Below are 22808 nucleotides of genomic sequence, written 5' to 3'. Positions count from 1 at the left end.
GTGGATCATTTTGGAGGCCAGAAAATATCATCACATGTAAATGATTCAGGTTTTCCTTAGTTAAGAAGGTATATTAATGGCTACAAATACACCATTAGCTGTAAACATCTTTCTGTTTTCACATCTGAATTATGGTTAATATTTTACAGCTAATTAGCAATTTTCTGTTTAAAATACATCTTCGGTTATAGTCTCAGGAGAAAGTCATTAGAGATTGTACTAATGAGTAACTTTGGGAAGTGACTCTCAAAGATCAGAAAAGATTTTATTTCTATTGGCAACCTTTTCTGATCCCAAGAGAGGTAATACAGACTAGACTTCCAGACTCCATCATCTCTATTCTCAGATACAGTCTCAGCAATAAATGCAAAGGATAGGATGCTTTTAGGTCTAAGAACATTGGGTAGAGTGGATATTTCTAAGTTTATCACTCATGAATGGACTTTAGAGGAGTCCAAGGTAAGTGTAAAATATAGTATTTTGTGGAATATGAGCTCATATTTCAGACTGGAACATAGAAGGTAGGACATTATTACATTTGTATATAAATAACCCAACCTAAAATAAAACATTTTTCACAATAAAATTTTTCTTATTAATTAATTATTAATTATTATCCTATATATGCATACATGCATGTATGATAGACATATGCACAGAAAGAGAGAGAGTGAGAGAGATGTTTGAGGAAAAAAGGCATAATTGAAAACTTGAATAGAGTGACTTGTTTACAGATAGTTGAAGCATGAAACTGGAAATAGAAGAGAAAAAATTCATTTTGTAATGAATTTAAAAGAAATTTAAAACAGCAAAAGAAACCAAATTAGGAGAGTGAGAATGGGTCAGAGAGATCACTAGAAACCAGGAGAGTATTGTAGGTATCTTGACAGTCAGACAAACAAAGGGTGTGAAGTAAAAACAAAGAATATTCAATTGAGCTATCTTTTTGAAAAATCAAATAATAACTTAAGGACAGAAATTTAAACCTGACATTAATGAGAGTTATTTTCAGAAATGCAAGCATAAGTGCTTGCTTTAAGAGGGTTCAAGAAAGCATGGAATTAAAACTATTGGATTAGAAAGTAACTAGGAATTGAGACAAGAGCTTTTGGATAAATATGTCATAAGAAATAAAAAAATAAAGCAATGGCTCTACAAGCCAAGAGATTATCACATATTACTATGTAGCCCATCTGAAGCTAAGTTTTTAGATACAACCACAGATACAGAAGTACTTTTCAGATAACCACAGTACTGAGCCTCAGTTGCTCAGAGATGCAATACATTCAATGCATTTTATAGATAAATAGGTTAGAGATTAATACACTCACAGTGAGAATGTTTACATGAGGATTGACAGCATGAGAGGCATGTCATTGTCTCTTAATAGGGAAGGGTTGTCTCTTAAAAGAGAGTGTGAGAATAGATGTAACCGTCTATGAAAACAGCCTCCTAGTTCCCAGTAGAGAAATGAGAAAAGGGAAAATGAGATAGGTGGAAAAGTGATATTACAGGTATGATTGGCAGAACACTCTGCTTCGTGGTTTTTTTTTTTTTTTTCCAGTGCAGCCAACTTGCAGCAGTCTCCTAAGTAAAAGTCTCAAGGGTAGAGTGGGACACATTTGACTTATCAGCATCTGCAGGTGAGTGTGCAGGTGTAACACCTGTGACTTAACAGATCTCCAGGTAAGTGTGCAGGGTGACACCTGTGTCTTAACAGCATCTCCAGGTGAGTGTGCAGTGTGACACCTTTGACTTAACAGATCTCCAGGTGAGTGTGCAGTGTGACACCTTTGACTTAACAGATCTCCAGTTGAGTGTGCAGTGTGACACCTTTGACTTAACAGATCTCCAGGTGAGTGTGCAGTGTGACACCTGTGACTTAACAGATCTCCAAGTAGTGTGCAGGGTGACACCTGTGACTTAACAGCATCTCCAGGTGAGTGTGCAAGGTGACACCTGTGACTTAACAGATCTCCAGGTGAGTGTGCAGTGTGACACCTGTGACTTCACAGATCTCCAGGTGAGTGTGCAGGGTGACACCTGTGTCTTCACAGATCTCCAGGTGAATGTGCAGTGACACCTGTGACTTAACAGCATCTCCAGGTGAATGTACAGTGTGACACCTATGACTTAACAGATCTCCAGGTGAGTGTGCAGTGGGACACATGTGACTTAACAGATCTCCAGATGACTGTGCAGTGACACCTGTAGCTTAACAGCATCTCCAGGTGAGTATCAGCCTTGTGAAACTTTAAAGTTCTCATTCTCATTTAAAAGCATATTCTTGTAAAACTCATGTCTCCTTATTCTAAAACATGTATCCATTAGGACAACTTCATATTGTGATCATCCAAAGTTAATGAACATATGAATGAAAAAAAGAAAGAGGAAAAAGAATATTGTGTCATACCTACATATGTCTTCTATCTTTGACATATAGTTCATTATTTACAGTTAATGTAACATGACACAGCTCTTTTTTGAAAAGTTTAATTCTGAGCCTCTTAGATGATCTTTATAGTATAAAAAGACAACCAGAAACAACTAAAATTATAACATCTCCGCATATGTGGGAATTTAACTAACTCCCCACATAGTTTGTGGGAAGAATGTGTTCTCTCTCTCTCTCTCTCTCTCTCTCTCTCTCTCTCTCTCTCTCTCTCCCTTTCTCATTTTCCTTTCATCCCCTTATAGTGTTTAAGGCTTTATCTACATTTATACCAATGGAAACACATACATATATACTTCACAAGTTAGAATCTGCATTTGAAAGAGAATTTGAGGTTTCTACTTTGCTGCATTTGTGTCACTTCATTTACTACAATTTTTTCAGAACCATTCACTTACCTAAAAATTTTATTTAATTATTCTTTATCAGTGATTAAAATCTTATTATGTACATGTATAAGTTCATCATGTTACTGTCATAAACAGGGCTTCTTCCTACATCTCCATGGTTAACCCATTCTCCTCATAAAAGAAAGAGTAAAAACATAACTAAACAGAAAGTACAATGAAGCAAAAATACTACTGAGGTCTCAATAGAGGGGGAATCATGAAAGAAAGAAAGAAAGAAAGAAAGAAAGAAAGAAAGAAAGAAAGAAAGAAAGAAAGAAAGAAAGAAAGAAAGAGGGAGAGAAAGAGAAAGAGAAAGAGAGAAAAGGAGAAAGATGGAGGGAGGGAGGAAGGAAGGAAGAAAGGGAGGAAGAAAAGAACAAAATTTAGATAGAAGAAAACTGGGACAAAGTGTTCGAACATTCTCTCTAACAGTTTACGTTTTACTAGGGCATACTCCATTTTTCTCCACACATTTAAGATATTCTTTCATTTCTTTGGTGAGTCGCATTTTTCTTATTCTGACTGCTTTCGATCAGATCATAGGGAAGCAACTTCCAAAGTACCATCTTATCCTAAAGACCAGTAATAATTCTTACAAGAGACATGTACTCTTTGACATTTTTAACATAAATTATGACCTCTACTCTCAGGAAATTCACAATGGAACCAAGAAGAGAAAATTTATATACCACAGAAAAGAAAAAAACTCCCTCAGACAATACTAACATGAGCATTAGATAGATCATCATATCCATATATTTTAAAAGAAAAGATACTAAGGTAAAGTATTCAATAATTAATAATGGAGAAGTTAAAATTCCAAAACAGTCTTGTAGTTCTAGGAAAATTTGACTAAAGATGAAGAATTATCAGATAAGAGATAACTAACGGAGGATAACAAAAGCACATGATATCAGGAGTGAGAATTAGAAAAACTATGGGTGACCAGTCAGAAAGAAAAGATTGCCTATCAGGGGTGAGACAGGTGAGCAGAGGCACACCTATGAGTTCCCAGTAACCGGGCACAGTACACTATATGTAAGTAATAGGAAGGAAGAGACACTAGAGGTATTTGAGCAATGGAGTCAAGGCAAAACTGAAATGTTTGCAGCTTGAATTAGAGTACAATGAGTGTAGCCAGTTTTTCTCTTGATGCAATGAGCTTTGATGGAATTGATGAGAAAATGTCTAGTCAAGGTAAGAAAAGGTGATCAAGGGGCTGAGATGTAGAAGAGTTTGTAGAGAACAATATTATAACATTGTTAACATGTGTGAGAATGAAAGACATGGATGCACCATGTGTTTAAGTCACACCATCAGGACAATGCCTACAGGAAAGGTGTTTCTTTCCTGAAATACTAAAATGAACCACAGAAAGGGAGAAGGCAGTGCTCACTTCTGCCTCCAGTCACTACTAGGCAATTATCCTTTTCAGACAAGTATTTCTGTTGTTTTTCTTTTTAATGACAAGCACTAGGCATACTTTGAAGAGGAAAATTAGATTCTCCTTTGCTCTATAATACTTCCTTGTGAAGGAAAATACTAACCTAAAAATTTACTAAATATGAGAGAGAAAGAGAGACAGAGACAGAGAGAGACAGAGAGAGACAGAGAGAGAGTAACGGCTTCCATTTCACAAGTGTGTTAATCTAGGAAAGTGTGAGGTACATCTGCAAATCAAAGAAGCATAAGACTTCCTAAGAGAAAAACTGAGTTGGCAAGGATAAATCCTATGGTTTGAAACTATGTATTATTTTTCATAGTCATATTACAGCTCTATGAGATACTGAGATTAGGGAAACTGATTCTGACTGTGGTGGAACGTTTGCTTCTTTTCACATTAAGTAAATACAGAAAGATTAGATACTAGTGACTTAAGAAGTGTTATCAGAAGTAACAGAATCAAACCTCTCACATCTAGCAAGAGGTGCTGCTCTCTGCTCAGACTCCATCACAAGGGGTTGTTTTATCTTTTACTTGAACTTTGATTCCAAATATATTTTTATTACTCAGTTTGTAATATTACGCGGTCAACAGAAACTGACCAAAATGGAAAATTGATACTGATTAATGTGAATTTTGCTAATAACTCATAGAATGTGGGCAGTGAGGCATGATGGAGTAGATGAAGAATTTCCAGATCAAAATATTTAGAGCCATAGAAGCCACACAAGGACATATACCCTTCATTAACAATATGGTTTCCAAGTGACTTCTTTTGAGGACATAAGTAATAGCATACTTTTCTTTAAAGAACTCTCTGGGCTACACTGTGAATAACACATTAACTGAGGCAATAGTGATCACAGAAAATCACTCAGGAAAACAGCAGTAGTCTGCTTAGACTGCTGGAGGCACAACAAGGGTGGTGGACAGGAATGACAGTAGAATTTATTGAAATCCCAGTCTCAGCACAGCACTAAGTTAAGTACTGAATATGCAGCCTCTGTCTTCAAAGAAATCAGAGTCAAAAATACTCACAGGAAACTTATGATTCTATCATGCAACACAATGGTTAAATAGCATACCTTTCACCCAGAGAATTATTGGAAGACATACAACTGTCTTTTGTTTCCCTAGGGAGCCATTTTCAATGAACTCCGAGTCTTGTTCCTCCCTTTGCTGTTCTAGTTTCCATTGTTCAAGAGATGCTGTGAGGAGACCCATTATCAAGGGACCAGGTCTGGGTTGATGCCAATTCTTGCTGGAGTGAATGAATTCTCTTTGCACCAATTTCTTTTTTAAACAAAATACCCAGGATGAACTGCACTCAGGCTCCTGGATTTATCCTCTTGGGACTGTCCAGTGACCCAGAGAAACGGCAGCTCCTCTTTAGCATCTTCCTTGCGCTCTACTTTCTAGGACTTTTAGGGAACCTGCTACTTCTCTTATCTATTGGTGCTGATGTCCATCTCCACACTCCCATGTATTTCTTCCTCAGTCAACTCTCACTTGTGGATCTTTGCATCATCACCACCATAGCCCCTAAAATGCTAAAGGCTCTGTGGACTGGAGATGGATCAATCTCATTCTATGGATGCCTGACTCAGTTGTACTTTTTTGCTGTTTTTGCAGACATGGATAACCTGCTTCTGGCAGTCATGGCTATTGACCGCTATGCTGCTATCTGCCACCCTCTGCGCTACCCACTTCTCATGACTTCTTGTAGATGTGAGGTTCTGGTCAGTGGGTCATGGGGAGTAACTAATTGTGTGTCTCTGACCCATACTTTGTTGCTCTCTCAGTTATATTTTCATCCCAATCAAGAGATTCCTCATTTTTTCTGTGAATTTGGGCCTCTCTTATGGCTTTCCTGTTCAGACACTCACCTCAATGAAATCCTGATGATAGTTTTGGTTGGAGTTTTAGGAATCAGTGCAGTTCTCTGCATTGTAAGTTCTTATGGTTGTATTTTTTATGCTGTGGCTAGGGTTCCATCAGCACAGGGAAAAAGGAAAGCGTTGTCCACATGCAGTTCCCATCTCTCTGTAGTTCTTCTTTTCTACAGCACAGTCTTTGCCGCCTATCTGAAGCCCCCATCTAGTTCTCATTCCTCTGGGGAGGTGGTAGCTGCTGTCATGTATACCTTGGTAACTCCCACTCTGAACCCCTTCATTTATAGTCTGAGGAACAAGGATGTTCAGAGTTCATTGAGAAGGATCCTGAACATAGAGTAGTCTCAGAAATGAGGATCATCTATCAGGAAGGACCACACCCCAACATCATGCAAAATAAGTCAGATAACACCATGGCTAATGGGAGAATTACATGATGGCTATGGCTAATCTTCACTGTTAACTGAACTGGATTTGAAATCACCTTGAACACACATTTGGGCATTTCTGCAAAGATGTCTCTGGAGAGATTTCATTAAGGATGAAAGATTAACTTTGAATGTATGTGGCACCATTCATTTCATAGAATCATCCTGGAATGATAAAGGGAAAAATGAAAAACCAGGGTTACTATCATTATTCATCTGTTTTTGCTTGTTCCTCACAGATGCACTGTAACCTAGGACCCCATCTCCCATCTGTGCTTTTCTCATCCTGATGTATTGTATTCTTCAAATCATGAATTAAATGAATATTTCATTCTTAAATTGATTGGCAGGTGTTTTGCCATAGCAACAAGTAACAAATCAAATAATCTATAGGAAAAAATACAATGTTGGGTTTGTTATTCTTTAATCTGTCTCTTATACTCACATTGCTGATGCAAGAATATCCATTGCAATCACTACAATCATGTGATAATTATTAGAATTCCTACCAGTGGTTTAGTAACAACAGCCCCTGATATCCTTAAAGGTTCCTACATCTCCTGTACTGGAGATCTAGTGGATTTAAGCATTTCAGTCTTTCTCTAATATCCTTCCTTCAGGTGAACCTGGATGCCACAGACAAATCATTTTAAAGGGAGCTTTAGAGTTCACAAATGTTAAATTGCAAGTAAGAGGTCAGGAAGCTGATGAGTCCAACAATAACCCAGGTCAATAGAAGCAGAATGAGAAACAATGTAATTTTATTCTATCTTTTAATAGAGAGTATATAATAGATTTCCTTTTAAAATAATGTACTGTTGTTGAGTGTGTGTGTGTGTGTGTGTGTGTGTAGAGTTACTTATGACACATCATTTTGTAGGAAACCAAACTACAAATTCAACCAGCAAGTTTGCATGCTCAAAGCAAATACACACAATAGGAAAGAACACTTCTAATGTCACAATAAAATAATATAAATGAATATTATTCTAGATTTGTGATTGTATTGGTGTCTTGTTTCTATTAGTCATTAGCAGCAGAGCTATATACAGAAACAAACTACAGAGTGGCAACTCAGTACATGTCTTTACAGTGTGACGATCATCTCAGAGTACTATTTTTGTTGTATGTAGTAAACAACTCATAGTAATTTACATAATCTTTTAAACTAACATCTCGAATTTCTTTTTACTATTATCTTGCCCCTGGGCATACTTCAGACCTAAAGGGGAATTTGAAGAAGAGCATAGTTACTCATCTAGAGCCCATTGTGGGTGACTTTTCAATTAAGACACTGACAGTCCAATAGAAAATCTTCATTGTTCTCCTTCTTAGCTCACATTTCAGTTGGTTTGCAATAGACAAGCCTTCTTAGTGCCTGCTGTACCTCCTGGTTCCTCAAGGTATGGATGATAGGGTTGAAGATGGGGTGACCACTGTGTAGAGCAGGGCAATGACTTTGAAGAGGCGCTGGAAATGGACAACAGAGGGCACAGTGTACAAGAAGATGGGTGTTCGATAGAACGTGGACACCACAGACAGGTGAGAGAAGCATGTGGAGAATGCCTTGGTCCTTCTGGTCCCAGAAGGAATTCTCAGCACAGTCACCACAATCTGAGCATAGGACATCAGAACCAGACTAATGGGGACAGTCAGGAAGATAACAGAGAGGACAAATGTAGTCATCTGGGCCACTCAGGTATCTAAGTAAGCCAGGACCATCAAAGGTAAGAAATCACAGTAAACGTGATCAACTAGGTTGGGACCACAGAACCACAGATGCAACAACTAATATATCTACCATAAAGCAACAACTAATCCATCTACAATAAAGCCAGACAGCCAGACAATGAGCACCATTGAGGCCCCATGAGAAGTGACATAGGGAGTGACATATTGCTAGCCAGTGATCATATACCAGCACACCCAGTAGGATATACTCATTTGTATCTAGAGAGCTAAAGGTGAAGAGCTGGTTCAAGCAGCCAGCCACTGTAGCTGGACTTTAAGCTACTCTGTGGGTTCCTTTCCTACTGCCTTTCTACACCCTTGTGCCTTTCAACCCTGCAACACTAGATAGGAGAGAATGAAAAGGGGAAAAGGAATGTATCCATACTGTTAGACTATTGCTTGCTGATTAGGGGTATTGAGTGTCTTGGAGCAAATTTGATCTTTACTGTGAGGATATCTAATTTCTTCTTTGTGCAGGACCACTTGACAAATAGCAACAATCTATGATATCAACCAGCAACCAATTAGCAGCAGTAGCAGGAGGTGTAGATGCAGTGGCCCACAGGATGCTCACATTTATATACCCCCTCAAGAATCCCCAGAACTGCCAGAACACTGGTCCCTTCCGGTCTGGGCCAGAGCACTGAGCAGATCTTGGGTGGCAGCTCTGCCCCCAACCTCCAAGAACCCAGAGGAAGCAGGGATCCCAGGCAGTCTAACTCAGGCAGTATCTTAGGTAAGCAGACAACAGGGCCCGCCCTAAACAGGGAGTAACTGGGAACCACAAGGACCTGGGAAGTCACTCCTGTCCCGGAACACTGGTTCCTTCCTGTCTGGGCCAGAGCACTGAGCAGATCTTGGGTGGCAGCTCTGTCCCCAACCTCCAAGAACCCAGAGGAAGCAGGGATCCCTGGCGCTCTAGCTTGGACAGTGTCTTAGAAACTAGTTCTCAGATCTGAGGCCTGGATCAGACCTCTGCCAGGTCTGCTGTTGTGTGGACCCCGGATTCCACCTGAGACAAACTGGAAGGTCCACTCAACCCAGAGCCACAGAGGAACAACTGAACCCAGAGCGTCAGACAACATATCCTGAGATATTCTAGAGGAGACACTGCACCCAGAACAGCAGACACCTAGCTGGACTGCTACCTTGGAGGCACCATATCCTGAGGCATCCTAGAGGTACCACCGTAATCAGTGCAGCTGGAAAAGGTCACAGAGACATCTGGACCTCTAGGAGATCAGACACAAGCTAAATAACTGGAAAGACAGGCTTCAGTCAGAGACAGCAAGTACAGGCAGCACTAGAGTTAACCAGATGGCAAAAGGCAAGAGCAAGAACGTAAGCAACAGAAACCAAAGTTACATGGCATCATCAGGACCCAGCTCCAACATCAGAGCAAGCCCTGAACACCCCATCACACCAGAAAAGCAGGAATCAGAATTAAAATCACTTCTCATGATGATAGAGGGCTTTAAGAAAGACATAAATAACACTCTCAAAGAACTTAAGGAGAACACTGGTAGACAGATAGAAACCCTTAAAGAGGAAACACAAAAATCCCTTAAGGAATTGCAAGAAAATGCATTCAAACGGGAGAAGGAATTAAACAGAACCATGCAGGATCTAAAAATGGAAGTAGAAACAATAAAGAAATCACAAAGGGACAGTACCCTGGAGATAGAAAACCTAAAAAAAAAAAAGATCAGGAGTCATAGACACAAGTATCACCAACAGAATACAAGAGATGGAAGAGAGAATCTCATGTGCAGAAGATACCATGGGAAACATTGACACAACTGTCAAAGAAAATGCAAAATGCAAAAAGCTACTGACCCAAAATATACAAGAAATCCAAGACACAATGAGAAGGCCAAACCTAAGGATAATAGGTATAGACGAGGGGGAAGACACCCAACTTAAAGGACCAGTAAATATCCTCAACAAAATTATAGAGGAAAACTTCCCTAACCTAAAGAAAGAGATGTCCATAAATATACAAGAAGCCTACAGAACTCCAAATAGTTTAGACCAGAAAAGAAATACTTCCCGCCATATAATAGTCAAAACATCAAATGTACAAAACAAAGAAAAAATACTAAAAGCAGTAAGGGAAAAAGGCAAAGTAACATATAAAGGCAGACCTATAAGAATTACACCAGACTTCTCACCAGAGACCATAAAAGCCAGAAGATCCTGGACCGATATCATACAGACCCTAAGAGAACACAAATGCCAGCCCAGACTACTATATCCAGCAAAACTCTCAATCATTATTGATGGAGAAACCAAAATATTCCATGACAAATCCAAATTTACACAGTATCTCAACACAAATCCAGCACTTCAAAGAATAATTGGTGGAAAACTCCAAAACAAGGAGGGAAACTACAACCTAGAAAAAGCAAGAAAGTAATCTTCCAAAAACCCCAAAAGAAGATAGTTACACAAACATATCTCCACAGATGTTAGCCCAAAAGCTTGGATTAGAAGACTCAACCCACAGACCACATGAAGCTCATGAAAAAGGAAGACCAAGAGGGGATGCCTCAGTTCTACTTAGAACGAGAAACAAAAATGCTCAAGGGAGCAAATAGGGAAACAAAACATGGAACAGAAACTGAAGGAGGGACCATCAGGAGACCATTCCACCTGGGTATTCATCCCATGTACAGCCACCTAAGCTAAACACTGTTGTGGATGGCTGGAAGTGCATAATGTGAGGAACATGATATAGCTGTTTCCTTAGAGGTCTGCCAAAGACTAACACACTCAGAGGACAATGCTCACAGTTAACCACTGATATGATCAGGGGTTTCCCAATGGAGAACTTAGTGAGAGGACTGAAGGAGCAGAAAGGGTTAGTGACCCCAGGTGGAAAGCAACAATACCAAACAACCAGAGCCCCCCAGGGCCTAAACCACCAGCATGGGAACACATAGGGAGGGACCCAAGACTCCAGAGGTATATGTAGGGGAGGATGGCCTTGTCAGACATAGGTGGGAGAGGAGTTTCTTGGTCCCATAAAAAAAATGAACACACAGTGGGGGGGGATATGAGGGCGGGGAGGGGATAGTGAGGGGGTAGGTGCGGTCACTGCCTCATAGAAGCATGAGGAGGGGGATGGGATAGGAGGTTTCTGGGTGGTGGGAGGAAGTAGGCTAAGGGGATAAAATCTGAAACGTAAATACTACAACCAATTTTAACAAGCGGAAAAAAAAAAAGTCGTCAGAACCAACATCTTTAAAAAAAAAATGTCAGCCCCCTGGGGGGAGAATTTTTTTTTTTTTCTTGATACTAAAACTTGTTCTGAGAATTGAATATTGCAGAATACACAGCCTTGGTGTATCTACTCATCAAGCATACTGAGCAGACCTGCCCAAACCTCCCATGTCCTGGAATTCCATCTGGATTCAGTGAAGACACAGCATCAGAGGCTTATCAACTTACTCTTCCCCCCACCCCTCTTCTAAAATCTCAACGCCCTTAATCAGCTTGAAGAAGTTAAAGAAGAGTCAGCACCCCTATTCCCTGAGCTTGGGGACTAATGTAGTTAATAATGGTCTGTCTTTCTAGGGAAAAGTAGTGGTTTTGTTGGAACAGGGGGGATTAGCTAGGACTTATTGCATAGCCATAACCTATTGGTAGAAATCTGTATAATTATTATCAAGATGAAGTTATAATTTCTTAAATGGTACAAAATTTACTTTGATTTCAAATTTAAGGTTTTCATTGGTATGAGCCTCTTATTAATATAAAAATGAGATGAATATTGATACTCTCATGGGCATTGTGCCTGTATAACACATTTAGGAATACAAGGCCTAGACCCAGCCCTCTTTTAACTTTTTTAACTGATTTTGGACGGTTAACCTATGAGTTAAGGGACTATAGCAAATTCATGGTTTTGAGTTTATTGTTAGGGTGTTTTCCATATTTTATTTAGAAATAGCTGAGAGGAGTGAACAGACAACAGTCCAGGTTACCTTACATGGATAGTTGGTTTTCAAAACATCAGAAGTCCATAGAACTGATGCTACAAATATTTATATATTAATGTTCATTTTGATTAGAGACCTGTCTGCTCCTGACAGCTTCCTGTCGTGGATTCTAAGAAGAAATTGAGCATCCTTGGAGATACTCCAGTTGTGCCGTGACAGCCACTAGGCAAGAATTGCCTCTCTCCATCTACAAACAAATTACTGTCCAGAAAAGGACACACATGCAGAATAGTCGACTGATTATATCTGCCTAGACAGAGTAATCAGCCCTTAATAATCCTGCATCACTAAGGTCTGTCAGATGATTCTGGGCCAGAAGGCTGAAGATCTGATGCTCCAACGTTCGGTAGTATAGGGGCTTTTCAGGTGTTCAGTGGTCTCTATAAATTGGCTAAGTTTTAGAAGCTATGCTTAGTGCTTCCCATAACTTCAGTTAACTCAGTCATTCTGGATTTCTGATGGGGTTGAAGACCTATAGTCTCATAACCAATCCTGGCTATTTACTTTGAGAGAAAAGATCTGAGTAGATGGTTTTCAGCTGACATTCATTCTAAAGCCAAAAAGCCAGGATCAAAAGTAAGTGTTTTAGTTAGAAGAGATGACAGAGGTTCTGGTTAGTCAACAGAATGATGGACTGGGTATTAGGACTATTTTGTACCTCACTGGTACAATTAGGAATAAGTATGCTCTAATTGTATTTTGAGAGAAAAGTTCTACTTTAACAGAAAGAGTGATATGTAGGAGGAGCTAAGTGGGAAGGAGTACTGAGAGGAAGAGATGGAACAAGGAGAGAAGATGAAGAAGAGGAGAAGCTAGGTGATGGGGGAGGGGGGGCATGGAGGCAGATGTTCACATGTCTCCACCAGTCAAAGATAGTTTTTATATCTAGGTTGGGTATTGGGTTACGCTTCTGATTGAGCATTACCAAACTTATAAATCCTTTGATTAACATTTTAAAAAAATCATATAAAAGCAAAAAGGAAAGGGGGGCATGGGACAGGGGTGTTCTAGGGAGGGGAAATGTGGAAAGGGGATGGCATCTTAAATGTAAATAAAATATAAAATAAAAAAATAAAAAAATAAAAGAATCCCCAGAACTCCAAATGCTATACAATTGCAGAAACTAAATGCAGCTGGCAAAATCATGCCCCTGCTAGAGCACAAGGCAAATCATAGTCAGCTGTTGTGGACAATCTAAAACAGCCCCATGCCCAATATCTGGGATTAAAACAAAAACATTATACTATAACATTTTTGTGTTTGTTTGTTTGTTTTTTTAATTACCAAAATTCTCACTACAAATCACAGGAATGTTGTCTGCCTACAGAAAGCCGTCCAGTATATTGGTCACTATGTAGACATGAGCCAGGAAGGCCAGGCTCACCAGAAAGAAATACATGGGTGTGTGAAGCCTCTGAGAACTGTCTACTACCACTACAAAAAGCATGCTCCTTGTGATAATGGAGGCATAGATCATGGTGAACAGATAGAATAGGAGGGACTTCAGAGAAACCAAGGGGCACAGACTCAGTGAATTAGGTTTCCTGTGGAGACATTTCCATGGATGTGGGAAGCAGCTCCACTCTCTCCATTACAAGGTGGCACTTGGCATAGGCATTGCTTGAGAGAAAAGACAACTTCATATATGGAGTTGTGTGCACTGAGAGGTGTGGTTACCTGATCACCCCACCTCGCATCATTGAGAATGGCCAATCACCAGTGACTTCGTGGCAGTTGCTGATAGGATCAAGGCAATGCTTATAAGGGGCTGCAGAAGCTGGGGAAGGAGACAAGAGAAGAGAAGAGAGAGAGAGAAGAAGCTCCCTGTACAGTGATAGCTGAATAAACCGCTTGAAGAACACAGTTGCCGTTGCCTTATTCCGCAGGTTGGACGTGGGTAGCGACACATGGAGTCATTCCCTTCTCTGCTTCATAGTACCTAAATAAATTTTACTGTATCTCTCTGTTTTTCATTACAATCCTATAGCTGATATTACTACAAGATGATGCAAAGAGAGTGTGCAAACTAAGGTTGGCTTAAATTATCTTGCATCCCTGCATTTCTTTATTCCTTCCTTACTATTTTTTATTGTACATATATGAGGGCAGGTTGTATTTTTTCCTTTCTTTTTTTCTTTTCTTCTACTTCCTTCTCCTCCTCCTTCCTTCTTCTTCTTCTTCTTCTTCTTCTTCTTCTTCTTCTTCTTCTTCTTCTTCTTCTTCTTCTTCTTTTCTTCTTCATCTTCTTTTCATGTTCTTTTCTTCTTCTCTTCTTCTTCTTCTTCTTCTACTACTACTACTACTGCTCCTTCTCCTTCTCCTTCTTCTCTTTCTTCTTCTTCTTCTTCCTCCTCCTCCTCCAACTCCTCTTCCTTCTTCTTCTTTCTTCTATGTACCTCTATGTCTGCATCTTGTGTGCAGGCCTTGTACATGTACAGACTAAAAAAGAACTTCCTTCCCCTCTCTGAAACTGAAGTTACAGATGGTTGTGAGCTGCTTGCATGGGTGGAGACAATCAAAACTAACTCCTCTAGAACAGTCAGTGTACTTAACTGTTGAGCTATCTCTCCAGCACTACTTCCTTAAAAAACAATAAAATTACTGATTCTTCAGCTCCCATCCTTCCTCAAACTTTTTCTTTGTATAAACTTCTTGTTTAATCAAGTTCATAATTCTGATATTTCAAAAACTTTAAATACAAACTCATGCATTATTTGTAGCATAGAATTCCAATTCCACAATCTGTATAGTCAATCATATTTTCTTTCATGTGTAACTTGCAACATTCTTCAAATGCCTACTAGATTTATTCATCAACCACAAACTGTCACCTTCCAAAATCATTGCTATCTACTACAAGTGAATGGAAAATTGTGCTGAGATCTCATAATCACTGTCTCATAGCCATTTTTGCTTCAATAGCCTCTGGAATCTTCCACCTTCTCCTCTTCCTCTTCTTCTTCCTCCTCATCTTCTTTCCAAGATAGAACTTCTCAGTGTAGCCTGGCTATCTTGGAACTGGCTCTCTAGACCAGGCTGGCCTTGAGCTGAGAGATATGCCTGCCTCTACCTCCTGAGTGCTTGGATTAAAGATATATAATGCCACCACCTGAACAAGGCCTACTATCTGAATCCTTCTCAAATAGATCTGATATTCCTGGGGTTGGGAACAAAGCCAAAATTATATGGGCTAATGATCCCCTCGATCTCTTCTGACCAGGATCCCATGCTTCCAAAAGCCCTTATAAAACACTGGACAAAGCCAGCTCCTAGTTCTGGATTCCAAAGTACTCAACTGGATCTAAGACCACCCTTTAGGGGCAATTACCCCAGTTCATCACCATCAGGTCACCGCCTCTCTCCCCTCTTCTACAAAAAGCCCCTAACCTAGCCCAGCTATGAGACTTCATTGATGTCCTCCTGTGAACCCAGGGAACCCACATGAGAGATGGTCCCAATGAACCTGTCTTTATACTTTAATTTGGCTCAATTCAATTTATTATATATGTGAAGACCCCTACCACATTTTACCATTTGGTGACAAATATTAAACATATTTGAGCTTTGTGGGCTAATCTTATTCAAACTACCACATTTCACTCCATGGAGCCCATAGCCTTATGGCCATATCATAATACAGAATGCATTTAGTCTAATTTCAAAAGTTTCCATAGTCTATCACAATCATGGCAGTTTAAAATACCCAAATCCAAAGTCTCTTCTGAGACTTGAGGCAATCTTATTTGTAAGCCCCAGTAAAATCAAAACTAAAAAGCAAATCACTTACTTGAAATCCTAAAGCATTAAAATTACTAAAGTAAAAAGAAATCCATACAAAAGAGACTATGACCCAACACAGTATTTCAGATAACTGTCAATATAAAACTGTTAGTCCCCAGGGCTCAGTCCTTGTTCCCTTTCTCATCTTAGTCATTCCCTAGGTGGTTTCATCAATGCTCAGGACATTACATACAAATAACTCACATGGCACCATGGTCCAAATCCACTCCTCCCCTGAAGATCAAATGTAAAGATGACTACATCCAACCCCATAGAAGATGCAGGGATGTCAAATCCCAGTCACAATCTGTTCTCTAGCATTCTCCTAAACAACCCACAAAAGACTGAGTCCATTAAACACATGGGGTTTGTCAGTTTTCATGTTTTATTTACTTTCAAACTTACAAATCTTCCACTTTTAACAACATAAACCACAGCTTATATCCAGAAGGTAAAAAAATAAAGCTATATCTGCATCCTCATTTTCAATAGGGAAGTAAGGGGCTGCTCACAGAAACCTAAAGTTCCACAAGGGATGAAGAAGTCTCAAATTGCCCTGTGATACAGGTGAGAAAGGCACAGGTATTGGGTAGAGACTCAGTCCTCTGGGTTGACCTGGGCTGCTCATTTTGTCACACTGAGCTGACAGCAGACAGCATGAGATGCCAACTGCAGAAAGAGAAATTGAGGGACTTGGATTCATAGTAAAGAAAGATCTGAATACATCCTGTAAGACTCAGTCCCACACAGTGCAGTACTTTCATTCTGGGGAAGAAAATAGAAGAAATTCAGACTATTCCCTGGGAGTGGTGATACTGTAAAGAACTCAACTCAGAATGTCCCAATGCTTACAGTCCCCATAACCCAGGAATCTATCCTCTCTGTTTCACCACATGCTACAGGTTAGGCCCTGCAAGGTCTTACCTTTCTAGATGGTGAGAAAAGCATCAGAGCCTTAATCACTGTTCCTACCTGTAGCAGAACAAATGAGACTTAATCAGACTCCACAAGATGAGCTGGCTGTGTTCCCCCATGGGCTCCTGTCTACTCTATCCCATATCAGGGACCATATCCTACCATACTTACTGGCAGTCTGAGTATAACTGATGCATCTTTCCCCTGTGGGAAAAAAACAGTGGGTAAGAGGCCAGGAAGGCATCAGGGCCGTGAAAGTCTTTGAAAAGCCTTAATCCTAACCCAAGGGATGTTACTAGAACTAGGACTGCAGACTCAGACAGATGTAAAACATGTGACATATGATGGAAGTACAATAAAGCTTTTTGGAGGGTCTGTTCTCAGTAGGGACCTTTCACTTTAATGATGGCCTTTATTTCCCATGTTCCCATACACAGATTGTCAGCACAGAGACAGGCAAGGTGAGCATCTGTTTGTGGTTCTGCTTCCTAGTTTATGTTGCTTACAATGCTACATCAGTGTGACTTTCATTAGTATTCCTGAGTGCTTGTGCATACAAACATGTATGCTATTACCTATTGGATGGGATAAAGTGGATTCTGTGGTACTTTATGCACCTTAAGTAAACACCTCTTCAAAATACAACTAAAGGTCTTTGCATGACTCAAAAAATATTTCCCAGAATTGTAATTTGAAATTTTGCTCTTTTAAGATTTAATTATTTGGGATTTTGATGTAAATTGTTTTAATTGTATATATTGAGTCTATCTGCATGTCGTTGGTTCACATCTATAATCTGAGTACTAGGGAAGCAGAAATAGGAGAATCCCTGGAGTTTACTGGCTTTCTGTTCTAAGCAAATTAGTAAGATCCTGTCTCAAGAAAAGATAGAAAGGATGGAGAGAGACATACAGTACTGACCTTTGGCTTACACATACATACACATAAACACATACATACACTCGCATACACATGCATATATGCAAGCAAACACACACACATACACATGTACACACATAGAACCATACATGTATACATACATAAACACACATATACACAAACACAAATACACATGTACACACATACACACACGCATACATACATACATACATATACACACATATATACATGACTGAACACATAGCTACATTGTACACACAAACACCTATATTATATACTCATAGATAGACATTAAATTACAATGATAACATAAAATAAACCATTGTGTCATTTGAGATGATGGGCCAAAGGTCTTCTCAGAGAACAGTCAGGGACAATTCCACCTAAGACCTGGAGTCCACAGGTGAGGAAAAAGACTCAGGCAACCCTTTTGCTTACCTGCACCCCTCCTTTTGTACACCACAACAGTAGTGAGCACACCTCCCAGGAGAAACAGAACAGCAATGATGACCATGATGATAACAGAAGATTGAGAAGATCTTCCTGGGAAAGGAGTGGAGGGTGAGGATCCTGATCCCCAGTTCTCATCCCTGATCTTGATCTAGGCTCTTTCTTTCCTTGACTCTGTTACCCTTACCCAGCCTTACCCCACTTCAGGGCAAGGGGCTCAGTTAGCCCCTCATGGTACACATAGCATGTGTATCTCTGCTCCTCCCCAGAAGGCACCACCACAGATGCCCACTTCTGGAAGGTTCCATCCCCTGAAGGCCTGGTCTCCACAAGCTCCATGTCCTGAGTCAGGTCCTCTCCATCCCGCTGCCAGGTCAGGGTGATATCAGCAGGGTAGAAGCCCAGAGCCCAGCACCTCAGGGTGACATCACCTTCAGGTCTAGGGTGATGGGCCACATGTGCCTTTGGGGGATCTGGGTGGGGAAGAGTTGGAAATTGGGGATCATGTGAGCATTCTTTGGATGGACAGAATTAGGGTAAAGGAGGGATACAAGCACCATACAGGAGGCTAGATTCAGGGGCCTAGTATGATCCATTCTTTGGAATGTTCTAAAATCGGGGTGGTGTACTGAATAGTTTTATGTCAACTTGACACAAGCTAAAGTTACATGAGAGGAGGCAACCTCTGTTATCAAAATGACTCCAAAAGATCAGGCTGCAGGCAACCCTATAGGTCATTTTCTTAATTGATGGTTGATGCTGTTGGGCTCAATTCATTGTAGGTGGTGTCATCACTGAGCTGGTGGTCCTGGGTTCTATAAGAATGCAGGCTGAACAAGCCATAGGCTGCAAGCCAGGAAGCAACACTCTTCCACACCCTGTGGATCAATGGTTTCACTTTCTGTCCTGACTTCCTTCAAAGTTGAACAGTGCTGGAAGGGTAAGCCAAATAAACCCTTTCTTGCCCAACTTGCTTTTGGTCATAGTGTTTCTCTGTAGCAATAGAAACCCTATGATAGAATCATGTAGGAGTCTTCAGATTTCTCATCTCTGATCCCTATTAGGATGAGCTGAGAGACTCAGCATTGGTGGAGTGTGACCTCCAAAGACACTGGGGGTGGACAGAGAACCAGGCCTGAAAGAGGCCGTGGTTCACAATGAACTGCAGACTGAGTGGAAGTGCTTTGTTGGTTATCTCAGGAAGTTTTCTCCTTCCATCCTGGGACAGACCCAACTGTTCTGAACTTAGGATCAGCCCTGGGAACAGTCACTCCCTGATGTTGGATCAGGAAAGTCTCTTCCTCCTCCTTGTGCAGTATTCCAGCTGATTCATTATTTCCTCCCTCCCCAGATAACAAGGACCTCACTTGTATGGTTGAGCAGATATCTTTGCTTTCTAAAAGTGGTTCCCAGTTGTGCCTCATACCTGTTCGCTGTAGCATCTCTTTTCCATTCCGCAAGAATCTGTGGAGTAGCTCCAAGCACTCTCCCTCCACATAGGCTCTGAAGTACTCTGCTGCATGATCTGACTCTAATTTGCTCTTCGTGATCTGAGCCACCATGTCCACTGCAGTCCAGGAACTCAGGTCCTCATTCAGGGTGACGTAATCCGAGCCATCATATGCAACCTGATATTGTGCTCCAAGAAGGCGCATGTCTGGCCCTACCTCACAGGCAACCATCCACTGCAGGATGTGAGAACCTAGCCACAACCAGGATGTCAGCCTGGGCCACCCCATCCCGCTCCACCCAGCTGCAGGATTTGGACCTAAACTGAAAGTGAAACTGGTAAAGGGTTTCTGAGGTCTCTGAAGCCTAACTCCAAACATCTAACCTGAGACCCAGAACTACCCTGACTTGGCAGTAGGGACTTACAGGAATCCGACCCAGGCCTAGGGGTCACTCACCGCCTTGACTCTGGTTGTAGTAGCGGACGAGGGTCCGAAGGTCTGCTCTGGCCCTTTGTGCTATATTCTTGACTTTGAGTTTCAGCTCTTCCCAATACTCTGGTCCTTCCTTCTCCATCCAAGGTGCACGTGGCTCCATCTTCGGAATCTCCTCAATGCTATCACAGCGTTGAAACTGCATGTCGTCCACGTAGCCGACAGAGATGTACTGGGGCTCCCCACGGCCCGGCCGTGACAGCACAGTGTGGAAATAGCGCAGTGAATGTGGGCCTGGGGGAAGCGCAGGGTTACATCAGAACCCTTCTCTGAAAACCCCCGGCCAGGGCGCAGAGCGGTGGGGTGGGGGTGGGGCAGGGGGCGGAGCTCAGGACGGGGTAGAGAAGGGATTCGGAGGGTCTAGTCCCTACGCCCTTGCTCCTCCCCTCAAAGCTTATTTCCTTTCGGACCCCTGAACTCACCAGCACCGGTTTGAGTAACAGCCAGAAAGACCACCACCACCTCCAGGAGAGCACGGTTGTTTGAGGACCTCATCCTTCCCGTGGTAGTCCTGATTCGTGTCTCTAGTTTCCTGCCACCCAATTATAATGAGAACTGGGGAAGCGTCATCAGTGTCCATGCAAAAGTACCCAACAAAGTTTGAGTTCCAGAGAAGTGAAACCTCAGAGGAAATGGGGGAATCTCCAATGCTGGTTTTTCCCCTCCTTTGACTCTCACCAAACCTGGAACCTGGGCTTGCTCTTGACCTCTGTTCTCCTACACTGAGTACTTAATGTCACGTTTCCTAGAACACTTCTAATATTCCAAGATTAATATGTTCTCTAAAACAAACAAACAAAACATTTTTTGTTTAATTGTTTTATGTGTACTGATGTTTTGCTTATATTTATGTCTGTGCACCTCGTGAGTGCCTAGTGACAGCAGAAGCTAAAAGTGGGCATCTGACACCCTGGGACTGGTGTTACTGGTCCTATTAATTGCCACATAAGTGCTGGAAATAAAACGCAGGTCCTGCCCTACAGACTCCATGGAAAACTTTTATGGATTAGGACTGCCAATAATTACCACATTTGGAAGTTAGAAGTGTTAAGGTCCTATATGGGGGAGCACATTTGGAAGTTAGAAGTGTTAAGGTCCTATATGGGGGAGCACTCTTGTAAGCCCAGTCACCAGGACAGGTGGCCATAGATGCTTTTAGAAGGAGTTCGAGGGGTCATTTCGTGGACACCGGAGGACCGAGAGTGTCGGTGACAGCAGAGCCAGAGGGAAGCGGGTGGGCCTGTCCGGAGCCTTAGGATTTGAGCTTGGGCCTTTTGAACCCAGGATCTCGAAATGCATCCTAATTCCTGTCCCTTGGACTGTAAGGTTTGTGTAGGTAATCTTGGAAACAAGACTGAATTGGAAAGGGCTTTTGGCTATTATGGACCACTCTGAAGTGTGTGGGTTGCTCAAAACCCTCCTAGCTTTGCTTTTGTTGAATTTGAGGATCCACGAGATGCTGCTGATGCTGTCCGAGAGCTAGAAGGAAGAACACTATGTGGCTGCCTTGTAAGAGTGGAACTGTCAAATGGAGAAAAGAGAAGTTGGAATCATGGCCCACCTCCCTCTTGAGGTCCTCCACCTCGGCTCAGACCCCCAAGAAAGAGAAGCTTTTCCTGAAGCCAGAGCAGGTCGCTTTCTAGAGATAGGAGAAGCGAAAGGTCTCTGTCTGATGAGAGAAATCACAAGCCATCTGGATCCTTCTCTAGGTCTCGTACCCGATCTAGGTCAAATGAAAGGAAACAGAAGACCAGTTTGCAAAAGTGGCGTACAGGAAATAACTTCATCTGACAGGAGCATGTACAGGAAATTAAAGTTTTGTTTGAGACTTCATGAGCTTGGTGAATTTTTAAGATGTTTTAGCTGTTCAAATTTGTTTTGTCTCTTGGAACAGTGACACATAGAAAGATGTAATTCTCTATAGTTCCAAATGGATCATATGAGGCATGTGATATCAAGAATTGTTACTTTACAAAGTTCCCTTAAACAAGATTGAATTTTCTTTGAATTTTAGTTTTTTATAGACTGAAACCTAGATCCTGCCCAGTTGTAAGTGTGATGTACTAATGATACAGAAGTAACTGGTGGAGATTGAATAAAGCTGTAGTCCTTGTAGCTGAGACTGTGGCACTGTGGAATGATAAGCAGTCTTTAGAAGCTGCTGTAAATATAAGCCAGCAGATAAAGGTAGGAACCACACTGTGGAGGTTTTCAAAGCGATTCCTTCCTGGTTGCTATATTCGGATGCAAAGCTGTTGTAATGTCTTTATTTGGAAATGTAAAACTAAGATACCAGTGTCCTATCAGTTTAAGGGTACATTGTAGAGCTGAACGTTTCAGTTACTGTGCAAGATTTCTTTTTCTTGCTGTCATTTGTAATATGTTTGTGAGAATCCTTGGGATTAAAGTTTTAGTTTTAAAAAAAAAAGGAGTTCAAGGTTGTCTTCAGCTAGGGAGTTCAGTACCACAGTGAGAAGAGGAAGG

At 41.1% G+C, this 22808-nt stretch overlaps 2 protein-coding genes and 2 pseudogenes across 5 annotated transcripts; 2 read left to right on the top strand and 2 right to left on the bottom strand.

Annotated features, from left to right (window-relative positions):
* The first annotated feature begins 349 nt into the window (after window positions 1-349).
* LOC117724775 (olfactory receptor 1f45-like) lies at window positions 350-7596 on the top strand. 2 transcript variants are annotated; one of them, XM_076916891.1, is made up of 3 exons: window positions 350-459; window positions 1565-1643; window positions 5422-7596. In XM_076916891.1, exon 3 carries the CDS (start codon window positions 5601-5603, stop codon window positions 6516-6518), a length of 918 nt encoding a protein of 305 aa, XP_076773006.1. In that variant the 5' UTR covers window positions 350-459; window positions 1565-1643; window positions 5422-5600; the 3' UTR covers window positions 6519-7596. The 2 variants fall into 2 exon arrangements, with proteins under 2 accessions (XP_076773006.1, XP_076773008.1); XM_076916893.1 differs by having other exon boundaries at window positions 3492-7596.
* LOC117724936 (class I histocompatibility antigen, Gogo-OKO alpha chain-like) lies at window positions 6645-20853 on the bottom strand. 3 transcript variants are annotated; one of them, XM_076916890.1, is made up of 8 exons: window positions 20747-20853; window positions 20289-20558; window positions 19808-20083; window positions 18579-18854; window positions 18370-18474; window positions 17203-17235; window positions 17041-17088; window positions 6645-6769 (listed from the first exon to the last, which is right to left on the bottom strand). In XM_076916890.1, exons 1-7 carry the CDS (start codon window positions 20817-20819, stop codon window positions 17072-17074), a joined length of 1050 nt encoding a protein of 349 aa, XP_076773005.1. In that variant the 5' UTR covers window positions 20820-20853; the 3' UTR covers window positions 6645-6769; window positions 17041-17071. The 3 variants fall into 3 exon arrangements, with proteins under 3 accessions (XP_076773005.1, XP_034380828.1, XP_034380829.1); XM_034524937.2 differs by lacking the exon at window positions 6645-6769 and adding an exon at window positions 16483-16881; XM_034524938.2 differs by lacking the exon at window positions 6645-6769 and adding an exon at window positions 16483-16785.
* LOC117724292 (olfactory receptor 11A1-like) lies at window positions 7941-14768 on the bottom strand (annotated as a pseudogene).
* A 764-nt stretch (window positions 20854-21617) lies between the features above and the next one.
* On the top strand, window positions 21618-22218 carry LOC117724870 (serine/arginine-rich splicing factor 3 pseudogene; annotated as a pseudogene).
* Window positions 22219-22808: the final 590 nt, after the last annotated feature.

Source organism: Arvicanthis niloticus, chromosome 20, assembly GCF_011762505.2.
Source record: "Arvicanthis niloticus isolate mArvNil1 chromosome 20, mArvNil1.pat.X, whole genome shotgun sequence".
NCBI lineage: Eukaryota > Metazoa > Chordata > Mammalia > Rodentia > Muridae > Arvicanthis > Arvicanthis niloticus.
Note: the sequence above shows the minus strand (reverse complement) of the source record. Positions and strands in the feature narration are given on the sequence as shown.